The 21,156-nt window shown below is 37.8% G+C and overlaps 1 protein-coding gene across 11 annotated transcripts in view; it reads right to left on the reverse strand.

The window, feature by feature from the left end:
• Nucleotides 1-21,156, reverse strand: part of LOC18424167 (protein MICRORCHIDIA 2) — a 33,500-nt gene continuing 12,344 nt past the window's right edge. For 5 of the 11 annotated variants that reach the window (XM_088847695.1, XM_011630615.3, XM_020661593.2 and 2 more), the window contains 13 exons: nt 20,158-20,236; nt 19,937-20,065; nt 18,638-18,733; nt 12,392-12,493; nt 12,116-12,262; nt 10,594-10,692; nt 10,303-10,354; nt 10,112-10,223; nt 3,899-4,071; nt 3,676-3,809; nt 2,070-2,155; nt 835-877; nt 1-295 (listed from right to left, as the gene is read on the reverse strand). In XM_088847695.1, coding sequence (XP_088703821.1) covers nt 200-295; nt 835-877; nt 2,070-2,155; nt 3,676-3,809; nt 3,899-4,071; nt 10,112-10,223; nt 10,303-10,354; nt 10,594-10,692; nt 12,116-12,262; nt 12,392-12,493; nt 18,638-18,733; nt 19,937-20,065; nt 20,158-20,236 — 1,348 coding nt within the window. In that variant the 3' untranslated portion in view covers nt 1-199. The remainder of the gene's footprint in view (nt 296-834; nt 878-2,069; nt 2,156-3,675; nt 3,810-3,898; nt 4,072-10,111; nt 10,224-10,302; nt 10,355-10,593; nt 10,693-12,115; nt 12,263-12,391; nt 12,494-18,637; nt 18,734-19,936; nt 20,066-20,157; nt 20,237-21,156) is intronic. The other 6 variants (XM_088847697.1, XM_020661591.2, XM_088847700.1 and 3 more) reach the window with 3 other exon arrangements.

Here is a 21,156-nt window from a genome sequence, read left to right on the forward strand (position 1 = left end):
TTAGCTCCAAAAGTCCATCTCAAAAAATATATATATTAATAGACTTGCATTTCTACATATGCGGGCTTTGGCAGCATAAAAACCGGGTCCTTAATACATCTCTCTCTTTCTCTCTCTCTCTAAAGTGCAATTAGAAGCTATTCACAAATGTGTACTTCAATAGTAAGTGACTGACTATAGCAAAACTACTTGGACGCAGCTACTTTGGATTTTGTTTCCGATGTGATTCTATCTTTGCAGCAAGCTCAGCACATTTCTTCTTTCCTTCCTCGAGCTCATTTCGCAGTTTCTCAATCTGTTCAAGATTTCACAGGAGGGAATCCTAATTCAGATGACTTGGATGTGATGAGTTTTTTTTTTTTCTGAAGTGATGAAAAAAAAAAAAAAAACACAAAAAAAAATTAAAATTAAGAAAGATTTTCTTGTTTTTATATGGTCATCATGTTATGCTATTATATTGTAGTTGCACAGTGAAACGATCTTTTAGCAACTAAGTTACAAAATCTTTGGATAAAACAAATTTTTTGGGATGACTTTCAAAACCTTGGTTTCTCTCAAAAACATTGAAAATTCTTTCGAAACTTCCAATTACAGGGATGGAAAATCTAAGATTAAAAGCCTATAGAAAGAAGAAAATCGTTCATTTTTCCTTAGGTTTTCCTTTAACAAAATTTTAAGTTTATACACAAGCAGATTGCAAGATAAAAATTTGAAAGGAAAGGGAAAAAGCATCACAATACATGAAATTTATTCTTCTCAGAAATTTTTAAATGAAAAAGGTTCTCACAATATTGAGAGAAACAACAAAGCTATTTCATTCAAAATATGATTTACCTTCTTCTTCAGTTCGGCTTCGTTTTGTCTATGGTGCTCACACCTGTAAAATCATTCAATTACTACGCGTCAGTTTCAGATGCAAAGTATGGTTACAAATATCTTGTGTCCAATCTTAATTTCAGAGAAAAGAATCCACTAACCAAGGGGATACTATATTATAATCCAATGGATAGGAAAAACCATGGTTCCCATTTCACTGGCAGGTAACAGAGGGTGGAGACAACTGACTTGTACATGGTCCATAAGACTATAGGATACTTGTTTTTTGACTTCATTCGTGAGTTACAGAGGTTCTTAAATCAAATCCATTATTGATTGATCATTGTCCACTTTGACTTTTAAGTGCAAATTATGCTTAAACACAGTTGAAAGGACCCTGACAGAGGAATCAAGTTTCAACACAAATACAAGGTATCAAGCAAGGCCATTTAAACTAGGCGTGTCAGACACCGAAAAGGACAGAGGTGTCACTTCCAAGAATCGACAAAAATACTAGTGTCTAAAAATAAGAAACATGTAGACATATGTTAAAATGAGACACTTGTCTATCGTAGACACTCTAGTCTGATATTTTTTATTTTGACATACTTATTAGCATACAAAAATTTATTGTCGCTTGCTAATTAGACAAGTAGTGAAAATATGAAAAGAAGCAAAATTCGAAAATATAGTATAATATACTAATATTATTATAAAAATCTACAAATGAAACGTAAGATGTCTTACAACTTAGCCACACGGATCTCATGACTAAGGCATGTGTGTCTAACAACTGAGACGGACATGTCTTATGACTTAGACACCGTATCCTACAACCAAGACATAAGCGTCTTTCACAAAGATGCTACATTGGAAAGAATGATTAATAAAAGAAATTTCTGAAACTGCTCAAAAACATGATCTGTGTTCCATACCATGTCTGGCATATCAAGACGCATGTCCAATACCATGTCTGTGTGTAACATTCAGAAACGTATCGGACACTCTTTTGGTGCTTAAATAGCTTTCGTAAAATTCAGAGGTTGCAATAATAAAAGACACGGTCTCAGTAAGAAATATAAAAGTCATAATGAGCGTAATATAGTGCTATCTACAAGACAGAGATCATTAATTAAATCTAAGAAGGGCAACAATGGCTAGGACAATTACATCTTTAATCCATAAACTAAAACAAATTCAGGAATCTAGTGTTGCAAAAACACATTTTCTTATATCAAAAGATATTACATTACCTATTAAACAACTGTATGTTTTCTTCGCATATCCTTTCAACAAATTTTCTTGTTGAATCAACAGGTACATCTTCGCCAACGGTATTCTGAGAGCAAACAAAACCCAAACCAAACAAAATACCATCAAATGAGGAATTGGTTTTATTTAAGGAAAAAATAGGACACTCATTGCCTTCTCAAGACAAATGAAAAATAATGAAAAAAGGAGATCTTGAAATTAAAAAAAGAAAGAGACACGGCATAAAATAAATTACCATGGTAACATGAGACATGCTAGATGCTGATTTCAGTCAAAGATATAGAATGCTTTATGATACCAAAGCATACCCATAATAAATAAAGATAAAAAAAGACAAAATGACACAGGACCATCACTATACAACCATTTTGCATGAGTAAGGTTTGAACATTGATGAACAACAAATAAACAAAAAGAGTAGGCCAGCACAAGCATCAAACCAAGAACCAAGCCAAGAATAGAGTTGTGAGAAGAGTCATCCCAAGCATTACAAAATGGAATTGGATATGGAGGTAAGCTAGAAATTTGATATCCTGAACTTTTAATAGGTGCAGCATGAAAGTTCCTGAGCAGCAAGAGAATCTCCTAGAAATGTAGTGAAGTTGGATGCCTCACCATTGTCTTCGACCTTAAGAGTATTCCCACTAAGATCTGATACCCGTAAGCATTTTGCATTTCGTGTCTCAATCGTTCAAACACAAGATTTCCACCTCAACTTCATCCAGTTCAAATAATAAGAAAGATTGGTGGAATGAAAGAATCAATCTATAGCCTTTTCAAGAAACATTGTCTCTCTGTTTCCTATATACACACCAGTACTCAGCCTGTACAGTGCACAAGGGGGGGAGGGGAGTCTGTCTTAAATTACTGAAAAAGATGGAATTTAGAAGGTTAAGTTTAGGAAATACATATTAGCCTAAATAGATTTGAAAAGAAAATCTGAAAGAGGTCAAGTTTAGCAGTTTGTTTATATAGATGGAAATTTGAATTAGGTTTTTTTTTTTTTTGGGTAATTCAGTGGGGAAGACGGGCCTCTACCTGTTTTTTCAAGTAGATTAGGAGTTAGCTTTTTGAAGGTGTTAGTGGGGTGGTGTTAGTGGTGGGAATGGAAACCACAATGTGGTGACTAGGATGAGGGGTGCAACCACCACGACCCCAGCCCCTTCCCAAATTTGAATTAGGTTTACGAATAGAGAAATGAGGGAGAAATGCTATTCCTTATTTGTTGAGAGTTTTCCTTTTTTGTTTTGAGAATTGTGATTCCTTTGAAGAAAATCAAAGGTGCTGATTATCTTTGGCTATGCAAGGACAAAAATACTTACCACAATTAATACCATAGCATGCATATGACTCCACAGGCACATGCGTGCACACCCAAACACCACACACACACGTAAACACACATGCACACACACAAATACATACATAAATTATATACAAACATACACGCACACACACACATACATACATGTGTGTCAGTAAAGGCCCCTAAATCTTAACAATGCTCGGTATGAATGTGGCCCTGTCATCATGAACAAATTGGAAGGAAACTAAAATGTTGTGAACAGAAATTGATCAAGTAATCACCTGGGCACCTTCAGACATTCTCGGTTCCGGTTGCTGAACAAGAATTCCAACATTGGGTCTATCTGTAGGTAATTGAGTCCTTTGGTGATGATTTGTATATTTATAGACGTTACTTTCTAAAGGAACACCAAAACCTGGTGCATAAGTTGCAATTAGGTGTTTCACTAACTGTACTGAATCAAAATACCATTTCTTTCCCATATGCATGATGATTTCACCGTACCAAATTGAGCAGGAGACTGTGTTGCTGGGACTGAGTATGTTGTTTGTTGTGAACTCACTGCACTAACAGCTGCAAGCCCGACTATAGTTTGCTTTGGAAAATTATCTAGTTGCTGATTTATTACCAGTGTGTTTTTCCCAAACTGGTAACCAATTAAGTGGCAATGGCTTTTCCTGCATGACAAAGTAGAAACAGTGCCTCATAAAAGGTTTGTTAAGAACTGGCTAACCATTACTGAATATAGGAGTCCATTATAGGCATATGCTTTATGGTGTTGAATCATTTATTCAGAAAATAGAACACAGAATTTAGAAGGGGCCAGAAATTGGCTTGTCATAATCATATCGAACTGTCAAGAGTCATTTTTAAGCTGTTGAGCACCTAATAAGGCATGGTTGTAAAGATTGTTTGAGATTTTTGTTGTATAGGGGGCACGCAACTTCCTGTGTAGCCTACTTTTTGTAATACGATACCTCTTGTAATACCCCTTTACTTTATATAAAATGCAGTCAAACAGTTTCAGAAAAAAAAAAAACTGGCAAGAGTAAGCAAATATTCCGGGTTGAACTGTTAAACATGAGTACACTTGAAGATGAACAGAGGGATGAATAATAAACAGAAGTGTAAGCCAAGGGTGATCAAAACAGCATTTAGGAAGCACCAAGATAACTTAAAATCAGTGAATTTGACACATACTTAGCCAACCAAAATTAATGCTTAGAGAGCTAACCCAGTGGAAGAGGAGCTATATGCATCCCAACATCTTGTATCAAAACACCACACAGTTACAACATTTATATTCAATATCATGAGATATAGAGACGATTCAGCATCAAAGTATATAGATGACTTATAAGATAATGGTGTACTGCTTCTAAAGCATCAATAATCATCTCATGGCTTGAATGCAGGTTGCACATACGTATTTCATTATAGTAGGATACTCTTTATTATTTCAACTTCAGAGCACAGTTGCATCTCTTTCAGAATATCTACAGAGATTATATTTGCTAACATCAAGAATTGAATGACCAACAAGATTATGAGTAGACAGACATAAATAGCCGTCAAGCTTTCCTTCTGTGAGTCTTGTGCGGTCACCCTCCAAAATCTATCTCAAAGATGGATTTTCGATCCAAAATTTTAGGGTTTGCTAATCTCATCCATGATGATAATCATGAATCTTGATTTCTTTTTCTTGTAAATTATGAAGTGTTTTTTTAATTTCTTTTTTCCACTGTCCTTTTTAACTTTTATTGGATGCACCATTTTTGACGTCCATCTTAGAGATGGACGTTTGATGCATAAGGGACCACAAAACAATAGGTGAGTCGGCTGACTCACTAAAACCGTGTCCTAAACATAAATTATTCACTAACATGAAAGGATACATGGGATACCCATAGCTCTATGTCATTTGGAAGTCTTGGTGGGATTCGATACCTAGCAACATCTATGCATCGAATCCCACCAAGGCTCCCAAATGATAAGATGTTATTTAGAATGAGCTGGGGCCACCAATGAGCAAGGGCCCTGGCAGTAGTACCAAGGAGCCCTATGATGAAGTCTCTTCGTCCATTCTCACCAAAAGGGTAGAGGCCCAAAAAATCCCCACTGACTGTACCCTTTTTTGTTTACAAAAAGAAAAAAAAGAAAAAAAAAGGGTGAAGAGAATACTGCAGCTTGAGAAGAGTGTCAGAAAGACATGTCATGACACTCGAGGAAGTCACGTTTGCACTAAGGGAACCATGCGAGATAGACACATGCTTATAAGCTACATGCTCAGAAACTGAATGAACCCTCGACTAACGTGATGTTAATGCCTTCAATTAAGGATTATAGAAAAGGTTGGGAGGTTTGTCCAGTTGACATGCAATGGTATACTCTAAAGAAACCTCGGAAAAATTGTCACAAAACAGGCTGTGACCTGTGTGGTCAGTAAGGCTCAAGGGACAGCCTGAAACACTCAACAAAGCCAGATAGACTAAGAGCTCATTCGGCATGATAACATGTTGGGACGACATGTTATCGCTAGCATTCCCATTATTGGTTGACCTAGCTTCGTTATAGAATATGTAGTCCTTAAGAGGCCACCTCTTGACCCCAAACAATACCCAATAATGTATGACAGGATGATCTTTGATATGGCAGTCATAAACCCTGTGAGCAGGGTTAGTCAATTTGGTGCAGGTAGTTGTATACAAGATTGACAAGTACACATATTCTAATATTGAATTGTTTTATTTTAAATATTGAGTTTGTTCATTTCTCCAAGTAAGTTACATATAATGTCTTCCTTTTTCTGAGACAACTTACATATCATTTATCAGCAAACATATCATTAGGTATTGTTGCTACTTTCTTGGCAACTGAAAATTTACTCATATTTACCTTTATTTCGGTCCTTTTCTTTAGGAAGCTGGCTCATCTGTTATGGCCCAGATCTATTAGTAACCTTTTAACGAGGTAATTTCTTTCCAACTTCATTTCTGCCCCAAATCAAGTAGCAACATTTTAGTTAAGTGACACCTTTCCAAAACTTACATTACATTTAATTTATTCCTTTATTATTTTAAGCATTGATTAGTGTGGGCCCGTTTCATAGGGAAATGATGGTGTACTCCCCTACAAGCACCCCTCGGTGCTTACACCACCATAAAACCATTTTGGATTTATGCACAAGGAAAACTCCAAACCAGTGTTACCGGAATTAGAAAGTCTTCAATCCAGATTCTCTGAGTGGTTTGAAAAGTCATCAAACCAGTTAAGACTGGGTCAAAAACTCTGGGTCAAAAACTAAAATCTCTTCAAAATTTGCATAAGTTCATATTAAAAATCAATCTGGAATATTCAAAATATCATTTTGACATAACCAAACCAGTTTGGGGTCCAGTCAGCAGTCAAATAGGTCAGACTAGCTGGTCTGGTCCAGTTCTGAATTCTATTAAAGCTAAGTACCATCCAAAGCATTGTCTCTAAATAAATATTTGATTTACAATTCCATAAAATGCTCCAAACCTCTGGATTTCATCCCAATGGATGGTCTAGATCGCATTTTCGGGTGATGCGGAGTTGGAGCATTTCTCACAACTTCAAAAATGGTTGTTGAGGTGAGAAAAGCACCAATGGTTATGCTCCAAGGGGAGAAAAATATCACTTCCCTTTCTTATATATAACCCCCTCAGTTATGGCGTGTTTGAATCTTGGAATACGTAGTTCTGGAAACTACATCTTCCAAGGAGGTGGATACCGCAGGCCTAGGTAGGTTATATGGTCACCCATCAATGTTATTTTAAATCTAAGAGGAAACTGCGGGTTCCAAATTTTGCATAGAACTTCCAGTTATCAAACAGGGAAATGCTACAGTGTCTTGAAGAAATGGCTCTGGAAGCCACCGCTTCCAAATATCAAACGTGCCACTAGAGTCTAAGGCTATGGATCATGATTACATGTTAAGTGAGATGATGATCCCATGTCAAGATCGCCCCGAACAAGAAGGATGTGCTCCTTGTAACTACCATTAGGGTGTAAATCCAAGACCAACTATGAGATTGAGGTACTAAGTAACCAAAATGGAACTTTAAAGCGGTTTTACTACTAGGCTACTAGCTAATGGGAAATAGCACACCGACCACTAGAAGAAGCTCACCTTCAGAGCTGTCATTGAAATTGCACATGCCCGTAGTAGGATTTATAGAAACATCTGAATATATACTCCGAGAAAAGGGAATCAGGCAAGAGGGTAGCACATGCCAGTGCTATTCCTTTGAAGGATTGGCTGCACAGGACGATCAAGGTTGGTGGAGCTAAGTTCCAGGGTTTGCTTGTATGTCACACTGTAGGGGCAAGGCCTATTGAAGGGAAATTTTGGCCAATAACTGCATCAAATCTCATTAGTGGGCACTTTAGTGACCTTTCATCCTTAGTTTTACAAAAGGACGAACAAAGAAACTTTTGGTTTCGTATGAAAAACTTTGCATGTTTTATCCTTCTCCCAATAGTAGCTTAGACTCCCCAGTTAAGACCATTCCTCCATCACAGAATGCCACGGTCTTAAGATAAAAATCCTTTCTTTAGATTAAGACACGTAATTTCTCTATTACAATGGCAGAGAACTTCAGCTAAAAATCTTTGGCATAAGGCACACAATCACATATCCTTTTGAAAGCCACAGTCAGCTGGTGGTTTCATTCCATTTATAACGAGGTTTCACATGCTTATATGGAGGGGCATAGGGGAAAATGCATCTCAATATATGGTGTAACATAATATCATCAAAATATTTATAGAACTTGTTAGCATGTAAAATGATTATATCAAACAAGGTACTCAAGAGAGATCACTATCTTTATTGATGTAAGTGGTGAGTATCTTGTGGCCGGTTTTCCAAGCACATGATGGCCGCCCATGTTATGAAGGCACAAATACAAGTGACGGTATCTGACATAAACAAAAAGTATTGGCAATAAAAACTCAAAAATTCTGTAGCAGACACCACTTCAGTACAGTATGGAAATGCCCGCTTGTATGCTTGTATGAGTGTGACCGTATAAATATTCATGCCTGCATGTCTTAATATAACGAAGAAATAGGGTTTAAATAAGAGAGGAAGATAGTTCACAGGAAAAATTTTGGGGCGGGGGAGGCGGGGGGGATTCTTTCTACATCAAAACAGAGTGATTTTAGGGGAAAAAGAAAAGAGAAATATATACAGAAACAAAAAGGAGAGAAATGCTGAGGAAATATGAATTTTGACGGCTGCTCCCTATCTGACTTCCTTAACAGCTGGCATGACTTTTTGACCTTGAGGCCAACACATGTCCCCCGGTCCTCCCTTTGGAGGTCCCCCAGAAGATAGCCAAAGATGGTTGCTTCCTAGGCAACCCCAGAGCCCAGCAGGTTCTGGAGGTCTCTTTCGAGACCATGTGCACTCCTCTCAAACTCGGGTCGCATTGCTTTCACCGATTCCACCTAGGTAGCGGCCATAGCCCTCTTAGAAGACATCAAGAAATTTGATTGAGAATGGGAAGACTCTATAGTAGTCGAGGGACTTCAGGGAGAATAAAAAAACATCAATTCTAGGGCCTCAGGTCTCTACCTGCCCTTGGAGACTTGAGCACATCTTTAAACCCATCTCTTTCCTGTGCAGGCATAATTGTGTCTCCTTTCGACATACTTGGAGCGAGGCCAACTCTAGAGCAGATGCACTTGTGAAAGGAGTGCCTTTTTGGCTTTCCTTTTTCTCTCACTCTTTTTTTGTTATGGTTCTTTCGTGATGTATAGAGTGTTCCTGCCGTATTGTGGGCCAACAACTTAGGTTGTCATTTTTGGTATAGTAATACAATTTGTCAACATTTCAAAAAAAAAAAAAAAGGCATGAATTGGCATATAGATTAAGAATTCTAGAAAGAGGGCGATGATCAAGGGTGCAAAGAGTGTGTTGAGAGAGAGAGATAGAGCACAGGAAAGAATGAGAGGAAAAAATATAGAAGAAAAAATAAAATACAAATCTATAGCACAGAAAAAAGACAGAAAGGAGTGAGAAATAAAAGACTCCAAAAAACACAAGGAGAAGGCTTAGAAAGTAGCATGGAAAGCATGCAACTGAATAGATACACTCCAAACATGATTTTGTACACATACATTTTCTTATTACCCAAATAAGGAAAAAAATTTGAATTTATTTGGAAGAAGATCCTTGGTTAGAATCCCAATTGGTTATCACAGAACTGAGTTTAAAGGTTTTTTTCTCAACCAAGATCAATAACCAAGTGGAACTATAACAATGATAACCTAAAGTTTGACACCTTTTCAGCAGAAGAAAGATTTAACTAAATATTTTCTACAACCAGATACTACTATTTATAGTTATAGTATTCTAATTGATACCATAAACACTGCACAAATCATCAAAAATGTTTTAAGACCATCCAAAAAAGATAAAATAAACTTTTACAAGTATTCCATCAATCCAACCTCATAATAGCATACTCAAAAGCGCAGGAACATGATATAGAAATGTGAAAGACAGTTTAGAGAGAAATTTTGCTCCCATTTACATAGATTACCCACAACAATTTTCAAGCATCACATACATGCCTAGAATATAACCACTTTATTGGCAAAATGAATTGAAGGCTCCCTCGTAACCCAGATAATAAATAAATTTCTAAATGGCAGATCGCAACTAAATAAGTTTTTATTATAACAAACCAATATTCAGATTGCAATTGTTTCAATCTTGACTCCAAGCGCTGAAATACAGCCGTCTTTTCAAAGTCTTGCTTGTCATGAGCTGGCTCTATAAAATTTGCTTCAAGAACCCCTGCCATGAAATTAAGAAGACGTGTAGAGAAAGCAGAGACAGAGAGCCAACATCCATAAATTCCCTATGAAATACATACCTACTACGCCCCTTCCGTTGTTAGAGACATCTTGGTAAACCCTCCAAAATGGCTAAAATCACAAAAGCATAATACGAGTCAAGGCATATCGGTACCTCTTGGAAAGATCCTCTATCAAAAAGAAATGCAAATAAAACTAGGAGAGCAACTTGAAACCAAACGGCACAAGAAAATAGGAAACAGTGTTATTTGCAAACAGGCACCAATAAGAAGCCAAACTGTATAATATTGATAACATGGATATATAAATACTTGAAAACAAATTATGGACTTCTTTGATTTGATTCATACCATGATAAGGCGATTTTTGTGATAGACATTGAATCCATGGACATCGATGCCAACAATTGCAGCTTCTTTTATGAACCCAACTGCTATTAACACCACTGCCTGACTTGCATTACATGCATGTACAAAAAATTATGTGCCAAATTATAAGGGTTATGAAATGAAAACATCATAGGCTTTTCTTGCAGTATCTTCATAGAAATAGAAGCAAGATGTGATAAGAATTAGAGCATTCACACATGAATATAGCAAGAAGATTACCATAAAAATGCCCACAACATTTGATTCCAAAGACTACTAATAACGTATACGGCTTATGCATAAATATTATTACAATAATATAGAAGAGAAGAAAACAACCAAAACTTCATTAGATCTTAGTCCATCAAAAGGTTCAGAAGAGTAAACCAGTAGCATAATTTTGAAACTATAAGTGGTCTAGAAGAGTTTATACAAAATGAGTACAGAATAAACATAGATTCCTTAAGGTTACAACTCAAAAGACTTTTAGAGGTTACAACTTAGAGATTTGGAAGTTTGCCAAGGGTTTTGGAAGTTCCCTAGAAGGGAAGGTTTTGAACTTCATTCCTGTTCCTAAAAATCTTTCAGAAGCTCTAAATGCACAGAGATCAAGGAGAACAAAATAAAGAAGAAACTTAATAAGAAACATGGATAGGGGAAAGTTGGATAAAAAGAGTTTCCAGGTAGGCGGCCAAATCCCCTTTCTCACAGTGCCACAAGAACAAATGGCAAGTGCCAGAGCTTACTAAATAATAGGAAGACCCTTGTGCAATAAAGAAGATAAACATACGCTGAACAAACTAGCTAGGATTACACCGTGCAAAAATAATTCTAGCAGAGACTATGTGTACACTCCAGAAAGTAAGCTTAGACCCATTAGTCTCAAATAAATAAAAAAATGACAAACATAGGTAAATATCTAATCTGCCATCTATATGGTAGAAAACATAAAAAAGCATACCTATTGTGGCAAACCCTGAGCAAGATTACAACACGCCAAAAACGTTTCTGACCAGCCAAAATTATAACGAAGCAAAACACATGGACTGTTGATTTTTTTTTGTTAGGTAAATGGCAACCAGACCATTGGTGTTTAACATTCTTTATTAAGATTATTTAAGCTTCAGAAAATACTAACAAACAAGGTAACTATTAAGATCAGGAAAGATAAAATGCATGTGAACGTTCAGCAGATGTGTAGAAAGCACAGCTCGCACACGTTTCTAATGGAGAGGCAAAAAGTATAGGCAGACTGAGACTGGAAACATGCACACATGCACACAGCATATGTTCAACTGCATGCACGCGCCCAAGCACATTTAATCACAGAAATGCATCTGTACACAGACATATACCAACTGAATAGACAACAATGGAGTAACTGAAAACAGGCAGACAGAAAACAGCATTACAGAAAAACAAATACAAAGTGGCATTGTCAATGTTAAAAGATAATAATATTCAGCCGTTGATTTCAGCAGCAGATGACATGTAACTAGCTCACCTCTTTTGTATCACGCAGACATGGCTTGTAAGTAATCACTTCAGAAAATTTTAATTCATCAGCAAAAATAAGCTGCTGAACAGGTGTTCCCCTTAATATTATCTCAAAATTCGTGAATTTCCTGAGATAAAGAATAGAAGCATATGCCTGCATTGAAATTTGAAACCAGAGATAAATTATATTTACTAGTGATTATAGAGAAAGATGACGTATTGAATCTATTGATATCAAAGAATGATTTAATATTAGATATCAAAGATAAGGTTCAGATCTTACACGCAAGGAATATCGAAGGCGATGTGAAATGTGATTTTCTCTGTGTCGCTGCTGAGAGATACTTAATGTCTCATACTTAGCTTCACCATTTAGTTTTATATCCTAAGCAGGAAAAAAAAATGAAAGATAGATGATAAGCCAAGCATCTCAACACGATCTATATGTTTCCAGGAAGCAAGCCACAATGTGACCTTTTGCTCAGGGTTATCAAAATCATCCCCCATTTCCGAATGATTTTCTGTCAAACAACTTCAGCATAGAGTAACAGGAAGAATGAAAAACATATACTCTCCCCCGACTTTAGCATTTAAGTGTCCTTTGCATCTTTTTCCTTTTGTCTCATATGTACATTAAGAGAAAATCAGACAAGAAATTACGAGAATAACATTAGCCATATCAAATTTCTCCCTCAATGACCATTCACAAAATGCAAACAAATTCATTTTTCTGTTTCAAAAAAAAAAAATCTACATCCCAGCTACACGCAAAGAAAGAACAGCAACAGGTCCACACTCACATGCACGTTACACCCACATGCACACGCATGTGTGTATGAAGCACAAAATTGGAAGTACCCAAAACCCCATGGCTCTCTCTCTCTTGGAAGCACAAGTATTGAATCGCTTCAGCACATTCATTTCAAATTTAGTTACAACATGATATTCCAGTCATGCTGTCAGATACAACACTTACGCTGCCCAAGCAACATTCAAGAAAATATTAAGCTGTTTCAAATCATCTAAAAAGGTGAAAATGCAATTTCAATGGAGACAGTTGTTACAAACTAGTTTTAAAATTGAGATAGACAAGTTTAAGGGTCATCTTCATCGTGATCAAAATCTCTCCTTGTGCATAGCTTAAAGAATCCCCTAATGACATCAAAATAAAGAGTCTTACCTTCTTGATTTACTTCTGAATCTTTCTGGTTCATCGAAGGCACCTTTGTTTTTCTTTTCCAAGTCAAAGTATGATGTTATTGAAGTAAAAAGCAAAGTGCAGGACAACAAGAGCAAATTCCTCTCTAGATACAAGAAACCATACCCTACTATGAAAACCCAACCATTACACTCGGTAGAGACACATGGCTGCCCCAAAATGAAACCAACCACATCTAAAGAAGTCTATGCAAAATCCTATGCTGCATTAATCACCTGTGCACATCTCTAACCTCCAAGATAACCCCATAGTCCTTACTGCACATAAACTGGCTTTTGATGCTCCCCTTGATATATCTACATGACTTTGTTTTGTCCTCTTCCATGGATCTCACTCAAACTCAGCTCCTTCAACAGCGTATCCAACTCTTATACATGAACTGGAGAAGGAAATACCACACTTGGTGGCAGCCTGCAACATGACAGACTTTATCCTACCAAGACATTCAAAATGACCCAATCTACCCTATGAACCTCTGAGAGTTGGTACCCTCTAGGCCACCACAAAACAACGGAAAGTGAAATTTAACTTCGTTGCAGGAACCTTGTATTTAGGTTGGCATCCCCACTCCTGACCCTCAATATCATTCTTATTCCCAAACCTTGTCAATTAGTCTCTTATGACTATCTTGCTTCTAAAAATTGACATTGCTCTGTTTGTGATTCCCTTCAGTCTCCCACTTTGTGTGTATCTAAAACTAATCGTGATGCAGCCCTTCAGTTGGTTAAGAGTCCTGACCTCAACCTACACCTTCCCCTCCCTACCCACAGTCACAGACTACAATGCCCATAGAATAAATAGAAAGGCCTTCTCTCATGCACACAAAGAGAATCTAGATTTTCCATTTCTCCATTGCCTTTTCTACCCTATGTTTTCTCATACTTTCCTAGGCCACAGCCTACCTGACACTATATCTAACTCCCCAGGCTTGTGATAGGTCCTTAAACCCCCATTCCTATAGGTATGCACCAGGTTTCCAAGAATGGATAAAGATTCCCAAAGTGAAATACCAAAGCTTCCAAATGGTACACGCATTTTCCCCTCATCGCAGTAAACCTCAAATGGACCAATCCATAATTACAGTGACTATGACCGCCCACCAACAAACCTGCAGATATACTTCTATAACAACAAATCAAGATCTTTCACTCCATTGAACCAGAATCCAAGGGCATGTGCTGGTCACAAGGACACAGGCAATTTTAACCATCGGCCTCCAGCCATACCATGCTTCCACTCATCCTTACCACAGAATCATCGGCCCTTCCATTTTCCGTCATATTCCTAATCCCATCATATGGAAGCCATTGGCATAGATCTTCATAACACATTAAATCAGAAACCTCTCTACAAAGGAACTCTATCAGCCAAGAATTTAAGGGCGTACAGCTGCCCGTCCCAAACCATCACATCAATGCTAGAGGAATCTGACTTCAATTTAAGCCATCAATCGAGATTCAAACTGAAAAATCCTCCACGAAACCATCAACAAACGTGTGGCTAGCATTTGAAAACCCTTGCTATGGTCACATGTCAAACCATTTAGCAATGTTCCGCATCATAACTTTCAGACCAATATATGATGCTCCATAGGATGAAATCAGTAAACTCACACAACAATCACCAGTACTCTCTCAATTTTTAAACCATCCACATTAACCACTGTCATCACACAAAACTCCATCTCTTGTATCTTAATATCCACCATCTGCAAGCCTAAGCCTACTTACCACTGCTTGATTCTCGTAGAATAATTTCCGCCCCAACAGTTCCCATTAATTATGAATGACCTGTTCCCACTTCGAGCTCAACCTCAGATTGAGAGTACTAACTCCAACTTTATCACCACCTCAAACGTCCAAAAATCCTTCTACCAGCCCTCAGAGTCCTCTCTCTAACCCCAATGGCCATTGTCTTCATCTCCATAGAAAATAATCAGACAACTTGCCGAACTGCAGATTTGCTACTAAGTCTGCAGATTTGCTGCTAAGTCTTTAGCATAATCTGCAGCCTTGTACAGTCAGCCTTGCCCTAAACAAACTTAAAGGTTTCTCAACATGCCCATCTCTACAAAGTTGTCAGAAACAATTGATAATCTATTGCCTACTAGCCTTTACCCATCACCTAATCCCTAGCACTCTTCTGCCACATAATTTGCATCCATGAGCAGCACATGCATGACTTATAATCAATATAAAAATAAATCATTCAGACTCAAGAACTATCAAAGGAATAGTAGACAATAGCCCACTCCTGGTATCGAGCCAGAGCTGGCACCAGAATCCAGTTCTGGTCGGACTTGTGGATCAGGCATACCCCTCTTAGGGAGACGTTCCATAACCTTTACCTCCTGTCCACTAATCGAGACACCACTGTTGCAGAGCTTTTCGACGTGGTTGCGGGTACCAGAGTCTGTAGCCCTAGGATTAAAAGACCGCCGCTGGACCACGAGGAAGCCAACTTCCCTACTCTCTCATCCTTGCTTTATTCATTCTTCCTTCCTAGCCAGGGCCAAGACTTCCTAGTCTGGGCTCCCACACTCTCAGGGACTTTCTCAGTCTCATCTTTTTAACAGGTGATCCGTGCCCAGGCCATATCCCTCTCCCCTTCCATTTCAGCTCAAGCCTAGTCCAACCCATCTCCCCTAAGGTTAAATGGTCCACTTCGATAGCGAGCTCGGAAAGAGCCCTCACGGTGGGCCATTTGCAGCGGAAAGGCCTACAACTTCCAAACTACTGTATCATGTGTCTTAATGACGAGGAATCGATTCCTCACCTCTTTGTCCACTGCTCTCAGGCCCTCTAGGCCTACATCTTGAGCCCCTTTATATGGCAGTGGGTTACCCTTCCATCCATTCCTCATATCTTTCAGCACATTTTCTCCCCCTTGCCCAAACTTGGGCTACTCCTCTGGAGAACAGCGGTGTCTGCCCTTATTTGGATCATCAGATAGAGATAAATTGGAGGATCTTCCAAGCGAAGAACAAGACACTCGACTCCCTCATCGATCTTCTTAGATCCTCCATTATTTGCTGACCCAAGAATAGCAAGTTCTTTAGGCATGCTTCTTACTCAGATTTCTACTAAAGCTAGCAGACCCTCATCAATTGGCGCCATACAAGAGTTCCTCGCTCTTCCCTTTGGCAACCTCCCAGCCAAGATCAAATCAAACCTAACTTCGATGGCTGCTCCGACCAGCAGGTGTTGGAGGCCTCTTTAGAGATTCCAAGGCCGCACACTGCACTCTTACTCCAGTTATATAGATGTCGCGGACTCTACTACAGCTAAAACCACCGCCCTTCTCGAAGGCCTTAGATACTTCAAACCCTCGTGGCAATCTTTCCTTATCATCAAAGGGGACAACAAGGATGTTTTAGCGTGGGCTTCCAGGACCGCACCCTGCCCTTGGAGACTACATCACCTCTTTGATGAGAGATCTCCATCTTTGCGAAGCCTCACAAGTCTCTTGGAGACATATACCGCGGGAAGCTAACTCCATCGCATATGCTCCTGCAAAAGCCAGAGCCACCCAATCCACAATTTTTCCCTCTGGAGCTTGACTTTCGTCCTAGCTCGTTTTCTTCTCTTTTCCTTTTGTTTACTAAGTTGTACATGAGAAGCATTTTTTGTTAGCCCATTTATAGAGGCGCACATTTTTTGGACCCATGAGGTTTTTGTACGGGGCCCTGGTTGTTTTGGGGACTCCCTCTCATACTCCTTTGTACTCTTTTCTCTTACTCAATAAAAAAGTTAACATGTTCAAAACAAATAAAATAAAAAATACCAACAGTAAGACATGATATCATGTTATATTATCATAATAGTCCAGAAGTGTATGAAGGAACATCAATCATACACTAAGTACTTGTTGAGCATGAGAAGGTCACTACCATGACAAAACCAGTTGACATCTAGAAGGGGGTTGCTGTTCTAATTGGGGAGCTTAGAAGTGGTATTCAAACCAGGATCGCATACGGCATTTGACCCCAACCACACGCCCTGCCCCCAATCCCAGAAGGGGGTTACTAATAAGTGATTTGCACATGAATGAAAAAGGCATTCTAGCCCCTACAATTGACGTGCCATGAGGCTTACTAGGAGGAGCCTCATATAGTTTCATGAAAGACAACATTTACCTAAACAAGGACACTATTTCCACATCCCTTGAAATAATTTGCCAAAACAAATACGCAACATTCTTTTTAAGAAGCACACTATGACTGGTACAGTCCACATGAACGTAGCCAAAGCAATAAAATGATTGTACACATTGACCAATCAGAATTCAGAAGTTTGCATAGAGTCTTCAAATGAAGATATGCCACAGATGGCAATGAATCTAAGGTAAATGGAATCCAAAGCCCCATAACTGTGTCTGAAACAAGTCAACGTGGTTACAGGCATCGTACTCCTTCAACACGGCTTGATTCTTCATGATAAAGATTACCAGAACAAAGGATTCTTGAGAGATAGAGATACCACGACTCCGGCAGGTCTTCTTCAAATAAGTTGTCAATTCTTCTTCCAAAAGAATCCAATAATTTTAATATTTATAGAATAAACGTTAACAGAAGGTTACTTTAAAGATTTCTACTTAAACTTGGGGAGGGTTTGTGTGTGTGTCTGTGTGTGTATAGCTGTGTTGTCATATCCTAGTTTTTAAGGCTTAAAGAGTTAGACACCTCATATGCATATCTGACCCCAACCCTGTTCCAGTGCCCAAGAAACATAGCAAAAATATATGACATGCACTGGAAAGAACTAGAACTACTCCATGTAAAACAATAGAAATAAATTAAAAAGCACGGAAGCCCATTTCTTCCATAGTCTAGGGCACTTACGCACATGCATGTGAGACTCAAACCAAGCAGGGATCTAGTTTCGTAAAGACAAACCAAGGGGTGAATATACACTAGTGCCTTCATGATGCATTACTATCCATACCACATGTACAATGAAATGAATGTACAAGGGTTTAGCTTAGCAAAAAGATGTTGCTTAATGGAAGTCATTATCAATTTGCTACTAAAATTGAAAGTTCATGTCAACATATCCTATCAAACAATGCACTATTTATCTTTTAAGCAGGTCAGCAGTGAGATTCGAACCTTGGATGTTATGTGGTGGCCAACTTGCTGTCCTAACCACCACCAAATGTTCAAATCCCACCAGACTAGGTGCATGACATGATGCACAATATTTAATTGTATAGATTCTTAAATAGCTAAACTACATATCTCTTAGAAAACAGATGTCAGATGAATATGAGTAGATTATAAACAAAATAAGCACATCTGCATTTAAATAATACCTCATCGTCAGTGAAATCGAGTTCCGATAGGCCATCGTCATTAAGCCATAGGTTATATATTATTATTTTTGTTCCATGAGGGCCAATATCCTCAAACTGCAGTAAATCAAAAGAAAAGTAACCATCATCCTGCATCATCTATAACAACATACTTGCCATAAGACATGATTAAAAAAGTAAGATTACAAAAGGGACTTCCGAGCACCTTCATTTCAAGGTTAGGAATTTTTGTACGCTATCTCATATTTTTATTCTCGTTAATTCAAATAAATGAAAAAAATAATAACAATTGTGAATTTTACTGATGATACCCTAATTCCAATACAGGGCTATTTATGATAAGTATATTGCATCAAGTTTCAAACCTTGAATTTATTTAAGCACCAGAAGTTTGTAACTGTATTTCTCATAACAAGTGTTCATGATCAGAATTTGTCTTGTGCTAAACAAGATAGGTCCTGAAATTTTTGCACAGATACATGGATGCTGATGCTTCTGCAATAATACATAACCCTAGAAAAAGTGTATTTGATGACTTTATATAAGTAATATATCTTGTTATTATTCTGGTGCGTGTATCATTTAAGATTTTTAGATTATCATATTAATGAGATGACAAATCAAACAAGTCAATACCTGGATTTTAAAAATGATGATGCATATGTCATTTTTGATAAAGTCCAGATAAAAAGCATTCATGAAATCGATGCTTGCTGTTAAATTTCATGGCAGTGTAAAATATGCATGTTTAAGTTTTCATGCACACACTTATTACTCTGCATGAATGCTCTTTTCTGCAATATGCATCCGAGTGAGATGCCGAACCAATAGTTCGTTTCAGTAATTTTGGAATTTCCACAAAGAAATTCCTAAAGTATATTTCCACAAAGAAATTCCTAAAGTATATTTCCACAAAGAATTTCCTAAAGTACATAACTTTCAGAAACTCCAAATCAAATTGAACTATGAGTGTTTCTCATATCCATATGTGTTTTTGGAGCTCAAAGAAGACTTTATCACATGTGAAAGTACTTGATGCAAATACGATTTGAATATTGGTTGCATGCTTTTACAAAATTTGAATTTTGGCATATGAAGGTTATTTTCAGATGTGTAGTTTCTTTATTATGCTTGGAAACTGTCTTCCAGGACCACTATATTCCTTGAGGCGTATCAGAGTGAGGTGCCAGGATAAAGAACAATAGATCATATGGTCCTTAATTGAGGTTTAAAGAGTTTATGGATGGAAATTTAGAATTTATGTAATGTTTCAGTTCATATAAAATATGTAACAATTACCTGTCGCATAAGCTCCTCTTCAGACAAATAGGGTGACCATTCAAGAATGGCATTCATATTGTCAGTCCAATCATCTTGGGAACGACGAATTAAGGGCTTCACATCATCCCCACATAATTCAAAGTCAATCTGCAATCATCCCAAGTGTCAAGTGGAAATACCGGAGATAAAGAACACAACTTAGTCAAAAATGGAAAGAGTCAAGTTAGACGGCAAATCACCATTGGAACAATTACATCATCCAGCCCCGTTTTCCTTAAGAAAGTATATGAAAGAAGGCCAACACTTTGAGTCGCACAGCTAGTAAGAGATGTAACACACTGTTAGGTAGGATATGGGAAAGAAAAGGAGATAATAGAACCCCAAGGCCAGATTAGGTAGGATATGGGAAAGAAAAGGAGATAATAGAACCCCAAGGCCATAAGACGACAAATGGTAAGGACAGTTTATTGTGGTTTTCATAAGAACCACAAAAGACTCCTGTTTTAAGCAGTTGACATAAGGTCTAGACATTTTGAAACCAGACATCCATACCTCCACATGATTGTATCAAGGGCCAATTGACAATAATGCCCCTCTGACAAATCCCACCAGCTTTTTTAAAAAAAGGCATGTTAGTGGAATACAAGTATTAGAAACCCCCTTAATCTGAGGGTACATTTAAAAAAACATATAAGCAGGTGAAAAGTTAGTCTTTCAGTTCCCTTTGAGTCGCAGGCTTACAAAACAGTTAAAAAAGGCAAACTATGGGTGACTTAATCACCCCCATTTCACCTGCTCTTTTAGAAATTTACAAAGTGAGATACATGTATCTCCATCCATTAATTTCCTTGCTTGATACTAGCTTTTCTTTGTGACTCTAGTGAGAGATATACCCTTTCATCATACCGAGGGAGGGGTAAATGGGGACACAGACACATTAGCTAATGGTGAGGTTGGTACAAAGTCTTTGTTGCCAGAAAGGGATAGCGGTATTTGGGATGTGAACTTGTTTGAGCCCGATGTTGCACACTTTTTACCTTATGCTTCACTTTAATATATTTTTCGTCAACTATCAAAATGACCAGCATTCCACACATGCGTTCTAGAAAAGTAGAAAATAAACAATGAAGAGAAATATTGGTATTTTAGATATCCATATTTTATGATCTTATTTTTTAAAATTAAACTGGGTTAGATATGGGCGATTCAATTTCACTTGCTTTTTTTATTGTTGCTAG

This window comes from Amborella trichopoda, chromosome 9 (genome assembly GCF_054954075.1).
Source record: "Amborella trichopoda isolate Santa Cruz 75 chromosome 9, AtrichopodaSantaCruz75HAP2 v2.0, whole genome shotgun sequence".
Taxonomy (NCBI): Eukaryota; Viridiplantae; Streptophyta; class Magnoliopsida; order Amborellales; family Amborellaceae; genus Amborella; species Amborella trichopoda.